At 48.8% G+C, this 22,898-nt stretch overlaps 1 protein-coding gene across 13 annotated transcripts in view; it reads right to left on the bottom strand.

Moving 5' to 3' along the window:
- The window catches only part of LOC115653112 (purpurin), a 104,738-nt gene that overhangs the window by 55,423 nt on the left and 26,417 nt on the right, over positions 1-22,898 (bottom strand). For 12 of the 13 annotated variants that reach the window (XM_030565858.1, XM_030565856.1, XM_030565853.1 and 9 more), the window contains exons 2-5: positions 22,449-22,566; positions 19,979-20,115; positions 17,674-17,786; positions 12,723-12,935 (exon numbers count right to left, since the gene is read on the bottom strand). In XM_030565858.1, the coding sequence (XP_030421718.1) occupies positions 12,723-12,935; positions 17,674-17,786; positions 19,979-20,115; positions 22,449-22,565 (580 nt within the window). In that variant the 5' untranslated portion in view covers position 22,566. Of the gene's footprint in view, positions 1-9,393; positions 10,837-12,722; positions 12,936-17,673; positions 17,787-19,978; positions 20,116-22,448; positions 22,567-22,898 lie in introns of those variants that run through there. The other variant, XM_030565860.1, reaches the window with a different exon arrangement.

The following is a 22,898-nucleotide window of genomic DNA, read 5'->3' as shown; positions in this document are numbered from 1 at the left end:
ACACACTTCCTGCCACCCCAGCCCTGGGCTCTCCCTGCCCCCTCCCCACCTGCACCCTCCTTCCACCGCAGCCCTGGGTCACTGGTAACTCGCTCCCAGGGCAGGTCATGCAGCAGGAATTTTAGATGTGCACAAAACACACACAGGATTGGTTCCCATGTGGTTACAGAGCTGCAGTAAAGTGGAACAATTTTCAGCTTGTGTGATTGGAGGATATCTGGATGCATATTATAAGACTGTCCTCCATAAATGAGGAAAAGTTGAGGTGTCTTTATTATTCTTTTGTTCCACTCTTTGTTTCTATGGGGAATTTGCCAATGCAATATCACTGTCTTCCTTTTAAACAAACAAACAAACAAACAAACAAACAAACAAAAAGGCAATGGCTGTTGAAAATAGCAGTTCCAGTCCTAATAACCAGTGGGAAGCATTTCTTGCTCAATTTTATCCTACTTTTTTTACAGCAAGTTACAGTGGATCAGTATATTTGATCTGGGAGAAATGAAGTAACAGCTGCCCAAACTGAGCTTGAGCACTCCTGAATTTTGAGGTGTTCAAATCTGGAAGGCAGGTGCTGGGTGTTTGTGGGGGGGAGGGGAAGGCTGTGGGCTTCGCGGGGGAGCACGGCAGCATGTATGCAGCAGTGTGTCTGGCGCTGCACGGAGCCAGACACGCTGGTCTGAGTGGCACGGTAAGGGGGCTGCGGGGTTGGAGAAGGGTAGAGGGCTTCAGGAGGGCAGTCACGGGACAGGAAGCGGGGAGGGGGTTGGATGGGTCAAGGGTTCGGGGGGGACAGGCAGCGGTTGGATAGGCATGGGAGTCCCAGGCATTTGTCAGGGGACAGGTAGGGGGTGGGGTCCTAGAGAGAAGTTGGGGGGGGGTCTCAGGAGGAGGCAGTTGGGGACAAGGAGAAGGGAGGCTTAGATTGGGGGTGGGGTCCTGGGGGGGGGAGTTAGGGGCAGGGGTCCCAGGAGGGGCAATCAGGGGATAAGGACCAGCGGTGCTTAGATAGGGGTGGGGTCCTGGGGGGCAGTTGGGGGCAGGGGTCCCAGGAGGGGGAGATCAGGGGACAGGGAGCGGGGGGGGGGTTGGATGAGTTGGGGTTTCCGTGGGGGGCAGTCGGAGGGAGTGGATGGTGGCAGGGTGGAGCTACTCTGCCTCCCCCTCCCCCCATGGAGTGTCCTGTTTTTTTAATGTTAAATATGGTCTCCCTACCATTCACAGCACACTGCCGCATGAGGTCCCCCTCCTTCCTTTCCAGTTGGTAGTGGCCAAGGGAATGCTGGGAAATGTAGTTCTTCGAGTGATTGCTCATATCCATTCCAGTTAGGTGTGTGCGCCGCGTGTGCACATTCGTTGGAAAACTTTTACCCTAGCAACTCAGTGGGCCGGCACGTCGCCCCCTAGAGTGGCGCCGTCATGGTGCTCGATATATACCCCTGCCGGCCCACCCGCTCCTCAGTTCCTTCTTACCGCCCGTGTCGGTCATTGGAACAGTGGAGCGCGGCTTAGCTGACCTCCACTTCCCCAGCTACTCGTAATTCTCGTATATAGTTATGCAGTTATAATCCTTTTATATATATATTTGTATAGTTAGTTTAGTAATAGTTAGCAGGGTTCAGGAAGTAGCCCCTTTCCTGCACCTGGTGCCGGAGCCCATGCACGGCTCACCGGGTTTTAAAATGGGCTCGGCCTGCCAGAAGCCGATGCCGAAGGGAGATCCACACGACTCCTGTTTGAAGTGCCTCAGGGAATCACACTTGACAGCTAAGTGCCCCATTTGCAAGGCTTTTAAGCCGAGAACAAAAAGGAGCGGGACTTTCACTCACCCCTCCACCTTTGGCACCGAGCGATGATCAAGCGGCTGGCAGAAGCGCCTCCTCGGCACCGGACCCCGCCGGTACTGCCAAGGCCTTTCGGCACCGGCTGTCGCCGGCACTGAAGTCGACTCGTCACCGCTCCCTTCCTCCGAGGTCGAGAAAGCCTACAATTCCTGCTGGTGCCTGACGGCTCCCCGCACGCACCGTGGTTGAGCCCCCTGCTCCTGCTGCTTCCGTGCCACCTGCATCGCAGCCAGAGAGCTCGTCTAAGTTGGATTGCCTGGCACCAACACCTGCAGAGGCACCGATGACATCGGCACCATCGATTCCAGTCCCCCAGGGCCATTGAACCCAGTGCCTGACAGCTCCCCGGCACGCGCCGTGGTAGAGCTTACTGCTCCCGCTGCTTTTGTGCCAACTGCACCACAGCCAGAGAGCTCGTCTAAGTTGGATCGCCCGGCACTGACACCTGCAGAGGCACCGATAACGTCGGCACCGTCGATCCCGGTCCCACAAGGGCCATCGAATCCGGTGCCTGACGGCTCTCCGGCATGCGCTGTGGTTGAGCTTACTGCTCCTGCTGCTTCCCTGCCAGCTGCACCGCAGCCAGAGAGCTCGTCTAAGTCGGATCGCCCGGCACCGACACCTACCGAAGCTCTGACGACCTTGGTACCGTCGATCCTGGTCCCACGAGAGCCGTCGAATCTGGTGCCTGACAGCTCCCCAGTATGCACTGTGGTTGAGCCTGCTGTTCCCTCCACGCCAGAGACATTACCAACGGCGAGGGATCTCATTGCCATGACAGAGTCGATGCTGCCTGACCCCGGCACCACCGGTGCGGGTAATACAGTCTCTTCATATGACCATCCTCTGTCAGCACAGCAGAGCGGCACCGTTCATGATCATGGTCCCGCAGACACTCCAGGTCCCGTTGGCACACCCGACACCACTTGCAGTCCCGGTGCTGTTTTCCTCATCGGTACTGGTCGCACTCGCCACACCGGTCGGTATCCCGTTCGCCGACCTGCTACTATCGGCACCATTCCGACTCCCGGCACCACGACAGGTACCGTGACTCCCGTAGCCTCTCCTCGAGCCTCGAGATCTCGGTCGACCTCCCGGCACCGTTCTGGTTGCAGGTCTGGATCTCGTTCCAGGTACCGGTACGCTTCCCGGTGCCGGTCTCCGGTGCCGAGTTGGGCAAGGTCCGATAGAGTCAGAGACTCTGCCCCTGCCTTTTTTTAGTACCTCCATGGCCATCCAGATGCGCATCCGTGTCATCCCACATGCGCAGATCTTATGCTCAGGACCACGATTCTGATACGCCCCCCGACAACCTGAGGTGGAGGAGGTCCCAGAGGTAGAGGACCCGGTATGGTGCCCTCTAAGGGGTACGACTACTCGTCTGTCCGCTCTCCTCTCTGCTCACTAGTCTTTCAGTCTGTTAAGGAGAGGTATTGGCATGGCCAGCGGGCGCCAGCCCCGAAACCGAAGGAGGCTTGGCGAATGAACCTACTTGGCCGCCAGGTGTACTCTGCAGAGGCCCTGCAGCTCTGGGTAGCAAAGCAACAAGCCTTGCTTAGCTGCTATAATTATAGCACCTGTGTGAAGGTAGTTTAGTTTATGGAGTTTCTCCCTCAAAACTCCTGCCAAGAGTTCGCTGCTGTCTTGGAGGACGGGGGAAAAAGGTACCAGAGCGTCCCTCCAGGCCTCGTTGGACGCAGCAGACTCAGCAGCCAGGACTCTGGCCTTTGGTGTCGCCATGAGGTGCATCTCATGGCTTCAGGTTTCAAACCTCCGGCCAGAGCTGCAGTATGCCATTCAGAACTTACCCTTTGTTGGTAAAGGCCTCTTCGCGGCAAAGACAGCCCCAGGCTACGAAGCCTGAAGGACAATAGGGTCCTAATGCGCTCTCTCAGCATGCATATGCCAGCGACCAAATGCAGGCCTTTCTGTCCCCAGCCGCCATACTCTGTGCCTAGCCAGAGACAGGACTTTGGCAAACGGCGAGGCCAAGGTGGTCGCAGACAAACGTCAGGACCCCTAAAGAGCCAAGGTCAAGGTTCCTCGCAATAACCACTGGGACCAAAGACAAACCTTCCAAGGTGCGCCTGAGGGCGGTGTACCAGTCACAGGCCGGGATCCCAATCCCGCTTTCTCCTGGCGTGGCCCCAGTTAATTTCAGATCGCTGGGTCCTGCCCACAGTGGAGCATGGGTACCACCTCTAATTTGTTCCAACCCTGTCCCCCTTCAGGGACCCCTCTCACGAGCAATTCCTCATACAAGAGGTGCAGACGCCGACGGACGAAAGGGGCAAGGGGGTTTACTCCCGTTATGCCCTAGTCCCCCACTCGAGCGGAGGTCTCAGACCTTCCTAGTCCTGCGCGGACTCAACCAGTTTAGGATAAGGTTGAAGTTCCGCATGGTATCCCTGGGAACCATTATCCCATCCTTGCCTCCTGGGGGCTACTATGCCGCCCTCGATATGAAGGACGCGTACTTTCACAACGCCATCTTCCCTCCGCACAGGAGACACCTCCGCTTTCTAGCCAACCGTCAGTACTTCTGGTTTACGGTCCTACTGTTTGGCCTTTCTGCAGCCCCACAGGTATTGACCAAGTATATGGCCATAGTCGCCGTCTACCTTCGCTGATGTCGGATATGCGTTTTTCCATATCTGGACGATTCGCTTATCCGAGGAGACTCCGAGACACAAACCACTCAGCACGTGGGCATCGTCACGGTCTTATTCACAGGTCTAGGCCTGATGATTACTATAGAGCAATCCACTCTGGTTCCCACGCAGAGGTGGGACTTCGTAGGGGCTATCCTGGTCTCCGACCTAGCCAGAGCCTGCTTATCACAGCCGCGGTTTTAGGCGATGGCAACAATCATCCGAGGTCTGCAGACTTTCCCAACGACCTCGGCTCGCACTTGTCTCAGTCTCCTGGGTCCATGGCTGCCCGCAAGTTTGTAACCAAACATGCCAAGCTCCGCCTCCGTCCTCTCCAAGTCCGGCTCACCTCGGCGTACCGCCCGGACAGGGAGCCAATGGTCATGGTAATCACCGTTCCCTCGAGCACCTTAGGCTCCCTAGAGTGGTGGCTAACTCCCTCCCTGGTGTGGGCTGGGATGCGGTTCCATCCACCCCAGCCCTCACTGCCCCTGACGACGGACGCGTCATCTCTCTGCTCGAGTGCTCATGGTCACCTCCGAGCTTAAGGCCTTTGGTCTTCTCGGGAGCTGGCATTCCACATCAACGCCCCAAAAATGAGAGTAGTCCGCCTGGCTTGCAGGGGTTCCAGCGGCAGCTGCGAGGCCGTGGTATCTCGGTGTTTACAGCCAACACAACGGCCATGTGCTTCATAAATAACCAGGGAGGGACATGGTCCTCCCCCTTTTTGTCAGGAGGCCATCCATTTCTGGGACTTTTGCATGGCCCACTCGATGGAGCTGGTGACGTCGTTTCTCCCAGGCGTTTGGAACACCTTGGCGCTTTGACTCAGCAGGTCTTTCCTGTCTTACGAGTGGTCACTCTGCCCCATGTGAGGCGTTCTGCTTTCCAGAAGTGGAGATTTTTCCTCACATAGACCTGTTCGCTCACCGCGAGAGCAGAAAATGCCAGATGTTCTGCTCCTTCCAAGGTCTCTCCTCGGGATCGATCTTGGATGCATTCCTGATGCCGTGGAAAGGCCAACTCCTTTATGCCTTCCCACTGTTCCCACTGGTTCATTAGGTCCTACTCAAACTCCGCAGGGGCAGAGCGTGCATCATCATGATCACTCCAGCATGGTCCAGGCAGCACTGATACACCACGTTGCTCGGCCTGTCAATAACCAACCCAATTACCCTGCCACCCCACCCAGACCTCATCACTCAGGGCCACGATAGGCTTCGTCACCCGGACCTGCAGCCTCTTCTCCTCACGGTGTGGCTGCTGCGTAACTGAGCCGGGGTGGCAGGAAGCCTTCCACCTGGTCAACATACCTGGCCGAGTGGAAGCATTCTTCTACAGGTGCAATACGCTCGATCTTGCTCCTACTGAGGTCTCGATCCCCTCTATTTGGCCTGCCTCTGGCCTTCAGTGGCAGGACCTGGTGGTATCATCGCTGAGGGTACACTTGGCAGCCATCTCTACCTTCCAGCCAGGCTAAGGTGGACGTTCCGTGTTCTCACACTCTATGGGTTCGAGGTCCCTCAAGGGCTTGGAGCGCTTGCACCCTCGGGTGCGCCGCCCAGCCCCAACCTGGGACCTCAACCTAGTTTTAATCAGACTTATGTCTCCCCCATTCGAGCCGTTCGCGACCGGCCCTCTGCTATACCTGTCTTGGACGACAATTTTCCTCGTAGCTGTTACATCAGCCAGACGAGTCTCTGAGCTCAGAGCTCTTACGGTGGTTCCGCCGTACACTAGGTTTCACAAAGACAAGGTGCAGTTATGACCACACCCGGCTTTCCTCCCTAAGGTGGTTTCGGCCTTTCATGTTACCCACAGCTCAACGCAATGGGCGCAACAGTTGCACTCCCTGGACATCTGTAGAGTGCTCGCATTTATATTGCGCTGACAGAACCATTTCGTAAGGTGCCCCAGCTCTGTCACGGTAGCAGACCAAAGGGAAGGCTTGCTTGTTTTCCTCTCAGAGGATCTCATCTTGGGTGATGGCGTACATCCGCACTTGTTATGATTTGGCTCATATTTCCCCAAGCCACATCACCGTCCATTCTACCAGGGCTCAGGCTTCATCTGCCGCCTTGCTGGCTCGTGTTCCTACCCACGAGATCTGTCGCGCAGCTCCATTGGTCCTCGGTCCCTACCTTTGCTTCGCAGTATGCCCTGGTTCAACAGTCAAGAGATGCTGTAGCCTCTGGCTCAGCAGTTTTCATTCTGCCACATTTCACTCCGACCCCACCGCCTACATAAGGCTTGGGATTCACCTAACTGGAATGGATATGAGCAATCACTCGAAGAAGAAAAGACGGTTACTCACCTTTGTAACTGTTGTTCTTCGAGATGTGTTGCTCATATCCATTCCACACCCGCCCTCCTTCCCCACTGTCGGAGTAGCCGGCAAGAAGGAACTGAGGAGCGGGTGGGCCGGCAGGGGTATATATCGAGCACCATGACGGCGCCACTCTAGGGGGCGACCTGCCGGCCCACTGAGTTGCTAGGGTAAAAGTTTTCTGACGAATGTGCACGCGCGGCGCACACACCTAACTGGAATGGATATGAGCAACACATCTCGAAGAACAACAGTTACAAAGGTGAGTAACCGTCTTTTCTTTCCCTGCTCCAGGGCTGGCTCTATAGGCAGGGAGCCAACCAAGGAACTACAGCTCCCAGAGCTCCCTGGTGGTTCTCAGCTCCCATGCTTCACTGCCGCCCATGCAAATAGGCTGCCCCAAGCAGGTGCTTGCTTTGCTGGTGCCTCGAGCTGCCCCTGGCCATGGGATGCTAGAAGAATCTAACGGCAAAATTAAAGTTGAGTGGTTGCCCTAACTATGCACTTCCATACCTTAAAATACTCCTGCCTCTTCCTTCTTGCCATACACCTCTGTGTGCATGCAACCCAAATCCCTCCCCCTCCTGCACCTCTAGCTATCCATACGTACACCCAAATACACCCCCCTCCTGCCTGTATGACCGCTTGAGGAGCTCTGGTGCAATGAGAAGCTTTTGGAAAGGTACGTAATGATAAGTTGCCATTATTTTCCATAACTAACGTTTGTCGTGAAGAAAGGCCCACTTTCCGAATGGCTATTCATTGTTCTCAGCATGTGCAAAGCAACATCTGCCTTGAGGGAGGTGGGGGACTGGGCGGGGGGAGGAACGGGGACGGGATGGGGCCCTTTGCCGTGGCAGGTTGGCAGCTCTGCGCTGATGAAATGGCAGCACTTGGAAAGAGGGCAGTTCACTCTCATATCTCTCAGCCTCTGCTGACCAAGAAATTGAATTCTAGGAGCTTGGCACAGATGGAGCAGCTAACACTCCTCAGACTACTCTACTTCAATGGGCAAGTGTCTTTCAAATCCTTAGCTAAATGCTACTGCAGGAGAATAATGCCATAGGCTGGTTCAGTGTTTATAGGAAGGCTGGCTTAGCCAGTGAATTCCATAGGGTGGTTTTTTCTTTATAAGTTCTGTAATAATGAAACTATTATGATGTTCACGTAAGGATCCATCACCAGCTCCCACTCTTTGAAATTCTATCCTGAACTTTACTCTAGTATTTCCTCCTTCCTATACACTGCTATGAGCTATAGTGAATTTCCTCTCCCCCAGTGTTTCCTGGCTTATAGACATGGGGGATTCCAGGAGCGCTGAGCATCCACAGCCCTACCTCGGAGTTGCAGGTGTTTAGCAGCTCTGAAAGCTCAGGCTTGGGGTTACCATACATTAAACATACTGGTGTAGCTTTTGCTGCAAGGAAAATTTCAGTCTAAGTGGCTAAAATCTAAAAGCACTGAAAACAGGCTATTAAAATGGGCAGTGTCCAGCCACCTTCACCACAGGCATTGCTACCCGCTCTTCCTGTAATGCTTTTCATTATCTAGGCCCCTGCTGGGAAAGCCCTGAGCCCCCAGGATGGTGGCACCCTTATTCTGCCCTCCTCAGGGCTCAGTGACTCACCATAAGAGCTGTGGGTCCGAGGTTCTTTGTGCACAGAGCCTTCACCTATGACAGACAACCACTGTGATTTCTAGGCCATCCCGGTTTATCGTGAGGGGAAATCAAAGGCAATAGAGAACGATAAACAATGTTGGATTCTTGTAAAGGATAGGGATAAATTAAAAGCCTAGAAAGGGAATTGGCTCCAGGATGTCAAATAACTGACCCAACGCACTGCACTCTGAAACATGCCCACTAACAATAATGCACACGCTCCCAGTCTTCCCCCCGCCCCGGCTTAGCTGGATGTGAAGGGTGGGTGTCCCTTTCTGGGACAGTGACAGCCCTTGCTTCTGGCTCCAACGGGCCCCTGGTGCCCTCAAGTCCTGGCCCCTGGCATAGGGGGTCTGCAGGACACACCAGTGCAGTGGAGTGTTGGGGCTCGGTTGCTGTCACGGAGCTGGGAGATGTAAGCAATGTCAGGCACAGGGCTAAACACTTTGTACTCTCTCCCTGTCTGCTGAGCTTGTTCAGTGTTGGCGGGATTCTTTATCTGCTTAGCAGATTTGTTAATAAAGGGACTTGTGATAAATTGCAGTTGTTTCTCCAGTGCCCCTTGGGTCTCTTATTCTAATACAGCTGGTAATAATTTTCCAGGTGCTGTAGCTGTTTAGGAGACTGAACTCTTACCAACCACTGGAGTCTAAGAAATTAATCAATACTCAATACACCAATTGGGCTACACCCAGGTCCTAATTTTGTATAAGTATTAAAGATCCCAGTTTTCCAGAAGGTGGCATATTGGTCCAAGAGTCTTCATCAAAGGCTAACCTTCCTTTGGTTAAGACTTTAGCTTGTCTAATCAATTGAGATGGAGTCCTAAGTTGACCCAACTCATCCCTGATACTACCTTAAAGGACAGAGGGGCGATTAGGAAGGCGTTAAATCATTCCACTGACTACTGCATTAGTCCAGTATGACCAGATGGACTGCGTACGTTTATTCAGAACACATGACAGTAGTTTACATACAGGTTACTAGTGTGTATCTAAACTGTTTTCCGGTCTGGAGTATCTATGCGTTTCCTACTCCGCTTCACGTTCTGCCCGTGGCTTTAAACATGAGCTTTAGCAATCTTTCTCCCCTTCTTGACCATTGAAGCCTCTTTTGGAAGGGCAGTGAGCAGACTGTGCTAGCCTCAACTCGCATACTTCTGTTACAGCTAAATATCAGGGGCAATGCAGACTAGGGGCTTGGCGAGAACAAACCACTTACCCTTTAGGGAGAGCTCACCACATTCCTGGTGCACTGTCCACACTCAAGCTAGAAGAGCCTTTAACAGGCATTTATATGCTATTTGCAACCAAGCTTTTCCCCAATTGTTCCCAACTGCCAGCAAACTGAAAAGTCAGTCATTTGCCAAGTGCTCAGCAGCGCCAGTGTCTTATCATGCACTTTGGTTTGGCTGCAGTCTTATCCCAAGTAATTACTAGTCACAGAAAGATGCCCTTGCTACAGGGTTGCATGAGTCAGCATAACGCGGTATATCAAGTCAGTGGGTTTAGCTTTCTTGCAGAAAACCACTAACCTCTGAGGATCAGTCATGTCCCATGGAAAGGGAATTGTGTGACTGAGAAATGCCTTTTCAGGTCCTCCCCCACATCTTCCTAAGAGGAACGGTCTACTACCCGTTACTTCTCTGACTCTGCACAGACGAAAGCAAGTCCTGGGCACAAAACCTATTGTTCCCCAGATGACGAGACAGGAGGGTGGAGGAAGGTGGTGGGAAGAATTTTGATACCTATTGTTAGGACTAGTAGCCAGGAGCTTGGATCAAGCAGCTGCACAGGGCTTTGATGAGGCTGAGCTTGTTCAACTCTTAAGAGGAGCCAGGGATGCAGTATTCCAAGCTTTTAGAAAGCCAGCCTCTTGTGTGATCCCCTATTGTGTTCTTAGTTTGAAGTTGTTTGACGCCAGTTGTCTGACTAGAAACAGCCATCACAATGGGGCCCCAACCCAAATTGGGGCATGTCAGCACTAATCGTTACTAGCAGTAAATGTTTTACCATATTAACTTGGAATGAGAGGATCACACTTTATCAATCTTGCATCAGAATTCTTGTCCCACCAGGCTTTGTTACTTAAAAATTAAAATATGAGGCTAGGTTTAATGAGACAGGCAGTAGATAGCAAAATTCATGTTTAGAGGTTTTTTTAAAAACATCACATTAACGTTATTCCTTTGAAAATTGCACTCGGGTTACAAAAAAACAACATTTTAACCTGTTTTTCAGGAAAAAAACATTGGTCCAAACTATTTGACTTTTAAGAGACTGACAATTTCAAGACACAGTGATCTAGTTTCTGGTCTTAGAAATTGAATCACAAGTGTAATTCCTTAGCAGGCACCTGCAAAAGAAAGGAAGGAAGGAAGGAAAGAAAGAAAGAAAACTTTAGTTCATTTTTTCCATTCCATGCAAATGAATTTGTAGAGTCATCGCAATGTTCTAATCCTCAGTTCAGCTACAGCTGCAGAAATTTGGGGGTACTCATAAAACAGAGTTCAGAGTTAGTGCCCAAAACTCTCACTTGTACTGTCTGGATCCTGCTCTGTGCATGCCTCTACCACATAATGTGTTAGAGCAGTCCTCAGCTGCTCTAAGTTACTTCAGCCATCACTAGCCACAAAGGACCATAACCTCAACCTAGTATATCAATTTAGCACCAGACGCCCTGCCCAGTAACCAGTGCTCCTTTCTCAGCCACAACCAGCAATAAGAGTATGTAGCCAGAAGCCTCTGGGTCAGCTTTTTGGGTAAACCCAGCTTACACTTCCCTACATTCCTGCTGCGTTGCCACAGCTTGTTTCTGTTTGTTCCTCGACTGACACCCGGGCAGTTTAACACTGTTACCAAGTTTGAACCTGCAGACTTTACCCAGGCAAAATTCCCATTGACTTCAATAAGCGTTTTGCCTGAGCAAATCAAGATCAGGCCCAAAGATAGCACCTTACTTTGTGACTGAATGAGTCCTGTGACTGTCAGTTAATGAAGCATTGCATGCTGGGACCTGTACTCTCAATGAAGCACCAGTTTTTAAGAGGGATCTGGTTAGTCCCCCTATATTTAGGTTATTTATCACTTTCCATTTTAAGAGATTCTTGCACCCTTCTGACTGGAAAGCTCTCACTCACTTCATTGTGTGCAGCAGACCTTTGAAAAGCAGGAGGAGAACAGCCCTCTGGCTACTTAAGTGCCTTGTCTTCAATCCATTCAGCATTTTGGGCAGATGAAGTGCTCGCCAGCTTTCCCTCTCCTTTGCATTTTCAGGGAGAGTTTCTGACAGCAAGCCTGAATAACCCAACCCAATATTCTGGAGAGCCAGGTCTGCAGCCCACACTGTGCTGGGAAGGGCCAAGACCTGCCAGAGCTGGACTTTGTGGGGCTGGGAGGAGGGAAGTGCACAGAGCTGGGCTTCCTCCCCATTCAACACATTGTCTCAGTAGCCCATGCACCACACATGAGTTAGTAAGTCCCACACCTCTGGTGGAGGGCAGGTAACCCAGCCAGGCTTCCCTATCAAAAAGTCCCCCTGCTTCCAGCACATGGCATCAAAGGGCCAGTTCCTCCACCCCATGGGCACTATGTGGGGCTAGAAAGTCCCCAGCTCAAAGGGCAGGTAACTAGGCTTGGCTGCTCCCCAAGCGCCCTCAAGATCCAGCACGTGACTCATTAACACACCCGGAGAAACAGCCACATCTCCTCTTGCCAGCTAATGCAGTTAGAAGCGCAGCTCCAGTTATAGCAGTCTGTGCGGAAGGTTCAGGCTTCAAACCCTGCTGGCGCCTCACGATGGGGAGAGGCTGTTAAGTACTGGAATCTGTTTTTGCCCTTTCCCTTTGTACAGGCACAGAGTTGCAGCTAACTTAGAAGGACTCTATTTAGGTGGCCAAGTCAAACACTTGAAAGTTAGGAAATGCCAAACTTCCTGTTGCCGAGGCAACCTTAAATCTGCCCTTTTGTATGTATCCATTAGGATGGCCTAATGCCATGACATCCTGTTTTTCCACAGGATATCAGCCTCGTTACAGCATAGAATGGGGGCGAGGAGCAGAATTAAGTTTGCACATCAACCATAAATCTGGCATTTTTAATTTCTAAGTATTTCACTTTGCAGTCACACTCTTACTTAATATTGCATACAAAAGAACTGTTAATTAGGTTGCAACGACTTTGTTGCATTAGGAAATATGCAGCTGACTCTTACAGTAGGAGTCTGTTCGTATCTTAGCGTACCTGTCTGCAGCACTGGCTGGAACTGACCAGACATGCAAATCTCTTCCTGCTTCTGACGCACAATGCGCTGGATGGCTGGTGGGAGCCCACGAGGATTGCGTGAGAAGATAAGGGAGTATCCATCATCACAAGTGCCATCCTCTTTCAGGCTGCGGCAGGCATAAGTAATGGCATAGTTGTCATAATCGGTGTCAATCACCCAGTAGTTGTCCCCTGAAATGTTAGAAGAACTTGTTAGTCATGGGCTGTAAGTAGCTACATAGGTGAAGATGTCTGAGCACTCCAATCTAGTGAATTCAGGCTTTACAAGAATCAGTGGTGGGAAGGTAAGTCAGCAAATTTCAAGTGTGCGAGCATGTGTGAGTGTGAGTGAAACAACTGGAACAGATTCCTAAGGGGTGAAGGATTCTACCACTCAGAGTCCTGACATCTACATGGAACATCTTTCTGTGAGAAACGCTCCCATTCAGCCACGAGTGGAGCTTGATGCAGTCCACCCCGTGATTAGCTGTGGTACACAGGTGGTCAGACCAGATGATAATGATCCTTTCTGACCTTCGACTACAAAATCCCTTTTCAACTTCTACCTGGAATGGAAAGAATTCCAGTGGTTTTCACCACCAAACTATTTTCTTGGCCCCTTTATGGATCCGCTCCACTGAAGTCTGTCCGAAACATCACTGGGAGCAAAACTGGGGCTTAGGGTATAGAAGATTCACTAAAGCCTCATGAAACTATCTTTTTGCACCAGTAGGTCACAGATAGCTTTGTTTGATGAAACACAGTTGAGCCTTCCTAATCTACACACACAAAAAAGGGTTTATTACAATACCATACATTGTAATGAAGTTTTTTCCCTAGGTTTTCATTAACTTGGCTAGATCTCAAGTATTAAAAAAAATTAATTGTCCTGGGCTTTTTTACAATTAGTTTTTTTTTATTATTTGGGTCCTGATTCTCCATGTTTAACACACACAGAACTGATTTCAGTAGCAATTTTGTGCGAATAAGGAGTGCAGAATTGAGCCCTTAATTGATAACTCCTGAATCCAGTAATTAATTGTGGACTATACAACTGAAATTAGTGAGGTTCTTCCATATGTTATGGAGACATCGGTTGATACTCTGTAGTTCAGAGGTTGAATCCCTGCTATAAGTGCAAAACTCACTTACATATGAAAAGTATAGTGGAGTTGATCTAGTATCTTCTCAAATTACAGCCTTTACCAATGACCCAGAAAAAATATGTATTTACTAGTACCTCTGTTAGTTTAGCAATCCAAATTAAAAACCAGTCCTTTATGAAATTTAGCACCCCGTGCGAGACTTTGTCTCTAATCTGATTAACAGACCAAACCAGCCTCTTTCAGTAACCCTAAAAGCGGAGTATAAATGGAGACCAGACACAAGATTTCAGTGAGTTCAGATGAAATGGAGAACTTGGTCATTTTTCCCCATTTGCCGTAAAATCCTCTAGCTCAGCAGAACCCAAATGATGCAATGATCAATTCTAGAATTCCATGAAGAACTGCCCTCTCTCCAAATGACTGCCATCACCCATTGTTCTCCAGGGGATTGAAGGCCAAGTTGCCCTCAGTTTGTGGCCATTTTGAGAAGGATGCCATTGTAATACCCTCACTTCTACCATTCGACAGTATAGAAAAGTCAAAGTGTTTTGTTTAAATTAGGAACAGCAGCAAGCTGCAGAGACAGCCTGTGACACAAGTCTGCCTGTATCATGTACACAGGGCCTGAACCAGCAAGAATTCTAGTCCAAGAATTTGCATAGAAGTAGTAAAGATTTATAAGACTGCCCCATTAAAACAAATTAGTCCGAGAAGGGATTTGGTTTCTCCTTCTATGGATTAGGCCAGCTCTTGGAATTCTCTGTGCAATTCCACTGCAGGTCCACTAACTATTGATGTGGCGGCGGTGATTCTGTAATTAGCATGAGTTGAGTTTTGCATTTGAAGAGGAGGTTCAGCATCGAAGAAGAAGCTATGTCTTCCCCTAACTTACAGCAATTGGCTGAACACAGAATTTTCTGGAAATTTACCAGTTAAAATGAGCCCTTTAAGAATTTTAAAATCCAGTGTCAGACTTTTTTGCCATTAATAATCGCAGACTAGCCCATTTAAAAAAACGTTTCAGTTAAAATGTACTGGAATCTTGAGCATATAGAGTTATATTTATTTTTAGATTCCATAGTAATTTTTTTCTGTTCTCAGTGAAAGTTTCTCCTAAAGCAGAGACTGAAGGGAACAGTGGTAGGCATAGAGAATTCAGTAAAGAATTGCCCTCTGTCAAAATGGCTGCCTCTCCTCAGAGATGGTTGGCAGTTTTCCATTGAAAGGAATTTGATGGAAAATGCAGTTCCTGCCAAACTGAAATTTCCTGTGGGAAAATTTAGATTCTGCCAGAGTTTTGCAGTTTTCTAGCGGGAAAATTGAAACATTTAGTTCTTGGTTGATTTGAGCTGAATACAAACTTTTCCATTTGTTGAACCAAGCTGTAGTATTGGTTTCAAATCATCTTGACATTATGGCGTATCTGTGTAAAGTGCAGTGGTGCCTCATTAGAGTTGTTGTTAGAGTGATTCATGTCCCCCATTCCCTACGGGCTAGGGCTCACTGACTAATCACATCTCCCATGATGAACCAAGATCTCTCCTATGACGGTGTCACAGTGCTCCGTCGGTGTCAAGGCATCAAGGAAGATGCAGTTCAGGCAGGAAGCAATGAGAGCACAAGTCACCCAAACGACAACTTCCATGAGGCAATGTGACACCTTAGCTTAATGTTGAACTTGTTTGGAACCAAATATAACATTTTAATATTTCCATATTGAAATTTCAGAACTTCACGTTCTGCACGACATTCTAATACTTGGGCTTTTCTCTCTAGTAGGGACAAAAACCAAATGCAAAATATCAATTTGCTGTGTGGTCAAAATTCTAATTTGTGCTCAGCTCTGCATGTCAATGAGACAGCGTCTCTGCCTTCTTACAGAATAGGGAACACTATATTCCTTTCAGGCAGCTATTGCTTCACTCGTGAAGAAAAATGGGAAATGGTGGCCATTTTGAAAAGGGCAATTTGACAATTTTGCAGTAATAACAAAAAATCTCTACAAAAGGTACCTGTTGCACCAGAGCAACTCCACAGGTGCATCGGGTGGGAGGGTGGGGGGGGCAGGGAGAGTGAAGGGAGGGAAATTAGAGTGTGTGTATAGGATAACAGAGAGAGTGGAGTGCAAGAGGTAACATTTTCAGTTTAAAAAGCAAGGAGATTCCCAGACGAGCAACATAAAAATGTAGTTAAGGTTTAGTACTTATCACCAGTTTGGGGAAACTGCATTGCTGGGCTCCAAACCAAGTGTTATCAGCCCACAAAGATAACACTCAAGAAAGAAAGCCAAACATTTTTGGGTATGGAAGTGCACAGTTAGGGCACCCAAACAACCTTATCCCTGCCCGGGCATGGCACCGCGAGGGGGAAATAATGAAGAAGAGTAAATTATCTAGAAAAAATAATTAATTTAATCTGGACCCACAACCACAGTTAAGGCTAAATAAGTTTGGTACGGTGTCACTACAGCACACGAGCATTTCTGCTGAGGGGAAAACTTTCAGTTATGGAGAGTAACAGAGAAGAAGAGACAATTAATCCTAGCAGAAAAGAAAAGAAAAAAGAAAAGAAAAATAACCTAGGTAGGAAATTAAGAGAGCTTTATCTCTCTGAGAAGTTTGAAGGGTCTGTTGGTAGAGTGCAGGGCGTTTGGATGCCCATGCAGTACAGATATGGAAATACACGTCTGAATTTCTTAACAACTCAACCTTATCTGAATTTCCTGAGTCAATAACACTTGGTCTTGGGATCATTACAATATTCCTGCAATTTAGTTTAACCAAAATTAGTGATATGTCCTCTAGCCTTAACTCCATTTCATCCTGGGGTGTGTCTGGGAATATATCACAGGCAGACCAGCGGTAATGACTATATTAATGTTGCCTCACACTTCCTAGGTTTTTCATTTTCCTAAGACATTGATCCCGTGTTTACAGCTTTGTTCTTCCATCCAGTATGTTTTGATGTCATTTATTTATCGGTGCACTAGAAAGATATTCCTTACACACTCACTAATGGGGACTCCTGTGCAGCCATCACAGCTGCAGAGTCTCCTCAGGCAGGGGAAGCGATATGGGAGGTGCATGCGGGAATTAGGCAGGTGTGTACACCTGTCATGGCACAAAGAGTTCCTGGGGAGTGGGGCTTCAATCCTGAGAGCAGCTAAGGGACAACCATACGATTTTCCTCCCATCACCACCCGCCCAGCTGCTTTGGCCAGCTGCTAATAGGAGGATATGGGGGTAAGTGTCAAATCCCTCCCCTCCTGCACAGCTCAAGTTACCAGGCTGTGCATGGGGAAGGCCTGCAGAGGCTAACAGGAGCAAGCACATCTCCGACTCCTGAAAAACATCATTTCCCAAGTCCAGAAGCCCAGAACTGTACTGATAGCCATCTACTTTACAGCTTTGTGCTGTGACCCACCTTTGTAAAATAGATTGGTAATAGCTTGGTGCTTAAGGGAGTCTCTGGCTCATCTCCTTTTGGGAGGTAGAGAGCTCTCTTCTTCTTGGAGTAGGCTTCCCCATCATGTTTTGGGGAGGAGGGGTTGGTTAGGGTAGGGAAGCTATGGGGAGCAAGGATTTGCAGTGTTCTCCAAAGATCAGCCTCTGGAGTTGTCTCCCAAAGTAGATTCCACAGCCAGATCTCCCCCGTTCAACAATGCTGGGTCCCCAGCTCTCACGCACTTCGCTCTAACCTGTGCGACCTGCAATGTCCCACATGAATGCAACAGTCTGGACAGCTCATCCACTGAAACACGTAGGCCTCGACACCAACGGGCTCCAAGCCAACACAGCTAACCCAAGGGGATGAAATTCACTCACCTCCACTGGACAAGTAGCTAGCCAGACCTTGGTAACTCATGTACATCTTCGCTGGAGTGGTGGGATCCGGGACTGTGTACTGAGCAGCCATATCAGCACAGATCACCCAGAATCTGAAACAGGAGCAGAGATACTGAGGATCAGACTCTATAGTGTGTATGTTTCAATGCACAAAATAACAGCCCTGTTTAGGACTCGTACAGGTGCCTGACTTGATTCTGACAGGCTTAGCAGGGCCATGTGCACTGTTCGCATTTCAAAATAGTTCATCATTAAGTAAAAGCCACTCCACATCCTAGCACAGTGCTCCTTTCCCAGTCGCTATGCCGGAACGAGTTGTGGGCTGCACAGATTTTGAGAGTGGCACTGGGAGTGCAGAGAGATGATGGATCTGCTACCCACCTCCACATCACAGAGTAAGTCGGGTGCACCCAGAAACGGCAGGAAATGCATTCAGTGTATTGGAGTATGGCTCAGACAAAATCAGACTCCCACTGCGCTACACGCCACCCAGAAAAATAGGAGTAAGAGTCTCTGCTCCACTTCTATTGTTCACACACGATTCAAGCAGGCAGAGGACAAGGGAGAATGGCAGTAAATGGCATGGTACAGGCTGCAGGCAGCTCTTAAAGGCTCTCGATCATTCAAAGGGATATCACCGGTTGCTTGGTTTCTGTTGAGCGTCATAACTAGCATCTCGAGGAATTTGAGGCTGGGGAGGGTAGCAGCCTTATGGACTAGTTTAAGGCAGGAATTCCCTATATAAGGAGACCCATGAAAACAATCCCTGTGGGCTACAGGAGGAATGGATTCCTGGACAGTGAAGGCTGGTGTAGCTGGCAAAGCAGGCACCAGAGATGGGATCTCATAGGTAGACAGGGCCATTGAAAATGACCGGCAGCTGCATTTTGCCTCTGGCTCCCCATTTTCCACACTGATGGGGGGAACTTTGGCTGGAGGGCGTGCTCTTGTCCGCTACACCTTGCAGAGCCTGGCAGGAGCTGGCTGTTACCACATGCAGGGGAGGAAACAAGTTTCAGCCGCGTGGACAGTCAGATTCTGCGAGTTAGAGGGAAGAGCAGCAGGATGTCGGGTACGGGAGGAAGAGCTCAGAGGCCTGAGTTGTGCAGGAGGAGCAGGTCATGGGTAGCACACTCGTCTGGGACTAGCTCAGCATGCAGAGAGCGGCTGCAAGTCACAGCAGCCTCTAGGGAGGTCTGGTGCCCCAGAGGGAGTGAACCTAACAGGTAATGATCAAGTGATCTCTCTCCTGCCATCCATCTCCACCCTCTGACAAACAGGGGCTAGGGACACCATTCCTTACCCATCCTGGCTAATAGCCATTCATGGACTTAACCGCCATGAACCTCGGTGCACCCATTGTCTATATTGTTAGCTAATGTTGAACAGCACTGGAGTTAGTATTTATCTGTGGATGGTCTTGGGTTTTTTTTTCTTTGTACATTGAGAAAACTATTTATTCCTACTCATTTTAGTCTCTCAACCAAGCTGTAATCCCTTACAGTAGCCCCAGGCGATGGGCAAAAATCTTTATTTGTTTCCATCTGTCTATCCAGTGTCCATTCATATTATTTGAGGGCTTTTTGAGTCTTCCACAGAAGACTAACCAGTGTCAGGTGGAAAAATCCACTAACATAAAACCCACTTGGCCCCTTCAACCACAAAATCTTTCAGGGAAATCTAACCAATTAGAAGCAGTTTGCCTTTCCAAAAGCTACATTGGTTTATTTGACGTTACCCTCACCTGACTGCTTTGCCACCCTACATTTAATGATTTTCTTAGCCATGCATCTCTGTAAAGAAGCTACGCCTGAGGTATAATTCCTAGGACCTTCGTTTGAATAAACAGGTTGAACGCTGTCAACCCTTCAATACAATAATTGTTTTTAGGAGGTTTTTTTGTTAATAGCTCAGCTCTTTTGTTCATTAGGTTCCTTAAAACTCAGAAACTCCATCTGGGCCTACTGACTTGTTACCATTATTGAAAACTTGGCTTTGCAAGTCCTAGGCCTCTGAACACAGACTGTCAGATACATGGTGATTTTGTGACAGGCACAAAAGAGACCAGGCTGGCTTTAAACTCATCGTCACTCGTAGCCTAAATAGAAAATAAAGCCAGGGCCCTAGAAGCAGAAGATTTGATGTTTTAACATACTGAGCTTTAACAGCTTTTCCTTCTTGAACAAGGTAACCAGGTCACGTGATGTGCCTCAGATACATTCCCAGTCACAAGTACTAGTGCATTCGATCCAGCGTGCGAATGGTGGGTTCACCAAGCACTTACCCAAAAAGCTTCACTCTGCCTTTGGAAGATGCAATCATTGTGCCATCCTCCTCGATGGTGTATTCAGCAGAGATGTTATCCTGAAGGAAGAGGCCTTCTGGGTCCTTCTTTGCTAGGGCATACCATTTCCCTGCATACTGAAAGGAAAAGAAAATATCCCAATTAATTTTCATTGCATGGCATGAACATCAGGCATCTGTAACCACCAGTAGGTAGGTGCTATAAAAACCAGGGAAAGGCCTGTGCCTGCATTTGTTAGGTGCTTGGAGGAATGGTTCCGCTGTGCATTTGCACCTTTGACCTTGTGACAGGAGCTGGGTTGGTAGCCCTGGATACTGAAGTCCCAGTCCCAGTGCAGGCAGCAGCAGCGTAAGCTCCCCTACACGGCCCTGCTTACATGTCTCAGCCATATCCCAGATGAACCACGGCTGTAAATCAAACAGTAGTACATTCTCTGTTCAGTGCTTGGCCTCTTCGCAACACGTAAACCAGTTAGAGCAAATTGCATGAGGGTTTTGGGGGCCACTTTGCCATTAATAAATTGGTGGGAACTGCCATCTCTTTTCACAGTTTCACTAAATAACCATTAGAGGGTGACACGTGTCACTACTGAAAGGGACTGAATTTGATCCTTTGCTGGAGGTCCGCACCCTTGTTAAAGTTCCTATGCAGAAAGGCAAGGAACATTAAGTGTACTCATTAGAAACAGAGGAAAGGAGGCCAGTTTGGTGGGGGTGCTGGTGTTCGTACATTTGATTGAGAAAGAAGAAAGTGCCTAGGAAAAGCATCCCTGAAGACCTAGCAGCGTATGTCTTGAAAAGGAAAGGGAAGCTAAGCCAGCAGGGTCAGACCCACAAAGAGTTAGCCATAGATGACTAACAGGAGTAATGCACAAGGCTGAACACAAACAGAAGGTGAACATCTGCCTGCGCGCAACGTCTTGCACCCCCTGCTCTGCCACTTATGAAAATTGGGACATATATGGAGGGTTTGTGTCTATAAAGGAACGTATGGAGTTAAGAGGCCACGTGATCTAGGAAATCACATGCCTGTTAGAGACTGAAATGGAGGCTGTAACTCAGGAACAGATAAATCAGGAGGATGCTCAACCTTTAGCAGAACACAGGTTCCCCCCAAACCCTCCAGAGTTTATGTACATGTACACTGATAAGACTTCGCATTGCTTCTCACAGCCCACCCCAAGGTGGGGGTCTAGCAGTAAAATGGGGAGCAAACAACTCCTGCTCAACCTTACTTGATCCTTCCGTGGGCCACCAAAGGCCCCTTCTGGAAGTGGTTCTACCTTGGAGGGCTGCAAAGAGGTTTTGGAGTAGGGGAGGGTGGATTAGTTGAGTTGTTTGATCCTGCCTTAATCTTTTGCTGTCCTAGGGAGCCAAAACTTCAGATTAATGACTGAAAGGGAGAGCCATACAAACTGGAGCAGAGCAGGAACGTTATCATCAAACGTAATAGTCTACAGTGTGGGGTACTTCTGTGACCCCAGTGATTGTAGTGTCTGAGTACCTGCAATGTATTGATACTCTCACCACTCCTAGGAGGTAGATTGAGGTAGATTTGGTGTGGGGTTGGGGGAGCCAGCACCAGACTGGGAAGGAGCATCCCAGCAGTTCCAGGCCCCATGGCAGCCCCTCCAAGTCCTGCTCTCACCTCTGCCCTCCCTTCAGTTCTGCCACCCGTGCTATTAACCCCATTTTAAAGATGAGGAAATGAGGCACAGAGGCCCAAGGTCACATAGGAAGTCTGTGGCAGAGCAGGGAAATTGCATCCTCCACCTCCCAAGTCCCAGGCTGGTGCCCTGGCCACGTCCAAACCCAGATTCTGTTTGTTTCCTGTCCCAGTGAATGGTTATCTATAGGTGGTCCTATAATTCAGCCAGAGTCTCAGAACCAATCTTGAGCAGCTGATTGATGGCTGATGTCAATGGGGCTACTGTAAGGCCCAATTTATCTCCCTTTGATTCGCTGTGAGGCGGCTCCAGCTTCCAAGGGCCACTCCTCTGTGAGGATTTGCAGCTCACTAGCATACTCTAGATTCAAAGGAGGCAAGTCTGCAATACCGCTAACTTGGGGGAAATGACTGTCCTGTGTATTTAGAGTCAGGATGAGCCATTACTGGAAACACATTAGGAGTCGGAGCTTTTGGACCTCCAGCAATTCAGCAGATGTTTCTAGGTCAAACAAGTTTCCTTATGAGAGAAAATTAACCATCATTTTGGGATTTTTTGGGCTGAAGTTCTTACTGAGCCAAAGGCAACGGAATTAATCTGGTGAGTTAACAGCAAACTACAGAAACAGTGTTTGCGAGACTATATTTTACCTCTAAAACAAAAAGGTTAATTTCCCAGCTCATGTTGCACTGAATTAGTATATTATGCAAATTAAAGCAGTGATGTAAACTGTGTTGCTTCTACTCTCGCACTGTGCACAGCAGATGAAGCTGTGATAATTACCCTCTTTGGGTCGAAGTTGTCTTTCACAGAGAAAGAATCCACTGTACAACTTTGAGCCAGGCAGTGTTCAATACCGGAGAGGAGTGTTGCCAGGAAGACATACTGTGCATATTTCATTCTGGAAGACAAAAGCAAACATGAAGAGTTTCATACGGATGCAGATTCACAAATCTGAAGAAGGTTTTCGATCGAAGGCCAAAAAACAATCCAGATAGCATTTGAAATATACCAACTTCTGGGAGAGCAGAGCCAATGGTCGTCTTTTAATTTAAACAGCTGATTGGTTTATACCTTTGTGTGGTTAATAGTACTACCAACCACGTTCTGATCAATTGCATTTGGGGTGGGGATGAGGACAACCATGAATCTCACTTTTATCAGCAAATTGTGAGTTTTCTACCTCTATTAAGATATTCACTAAGATGGAAACAACGGAAGTTATTAAGTGTA

Source organism: Gopherus evgoodei, chromosome 6 (genome assembly GCF_007399415.2).
Source record: "Gopherus evgoodei ecotype Sinaloan lineage chromosome 6, rGopEvg1_v1.p, whole genome shotgun sequence".
NCBI classification, from domain to species: domain Eukaryota; kingdom Metazoa; phylum Chordata; order Testudines; family Testudinidae; genus Gopherus; species Gopherus evgoodei.
Note: the sequence above shows the minus strand (reverse complement) of the source record. Positions and strands in the feature narration are given on the sequence as shown.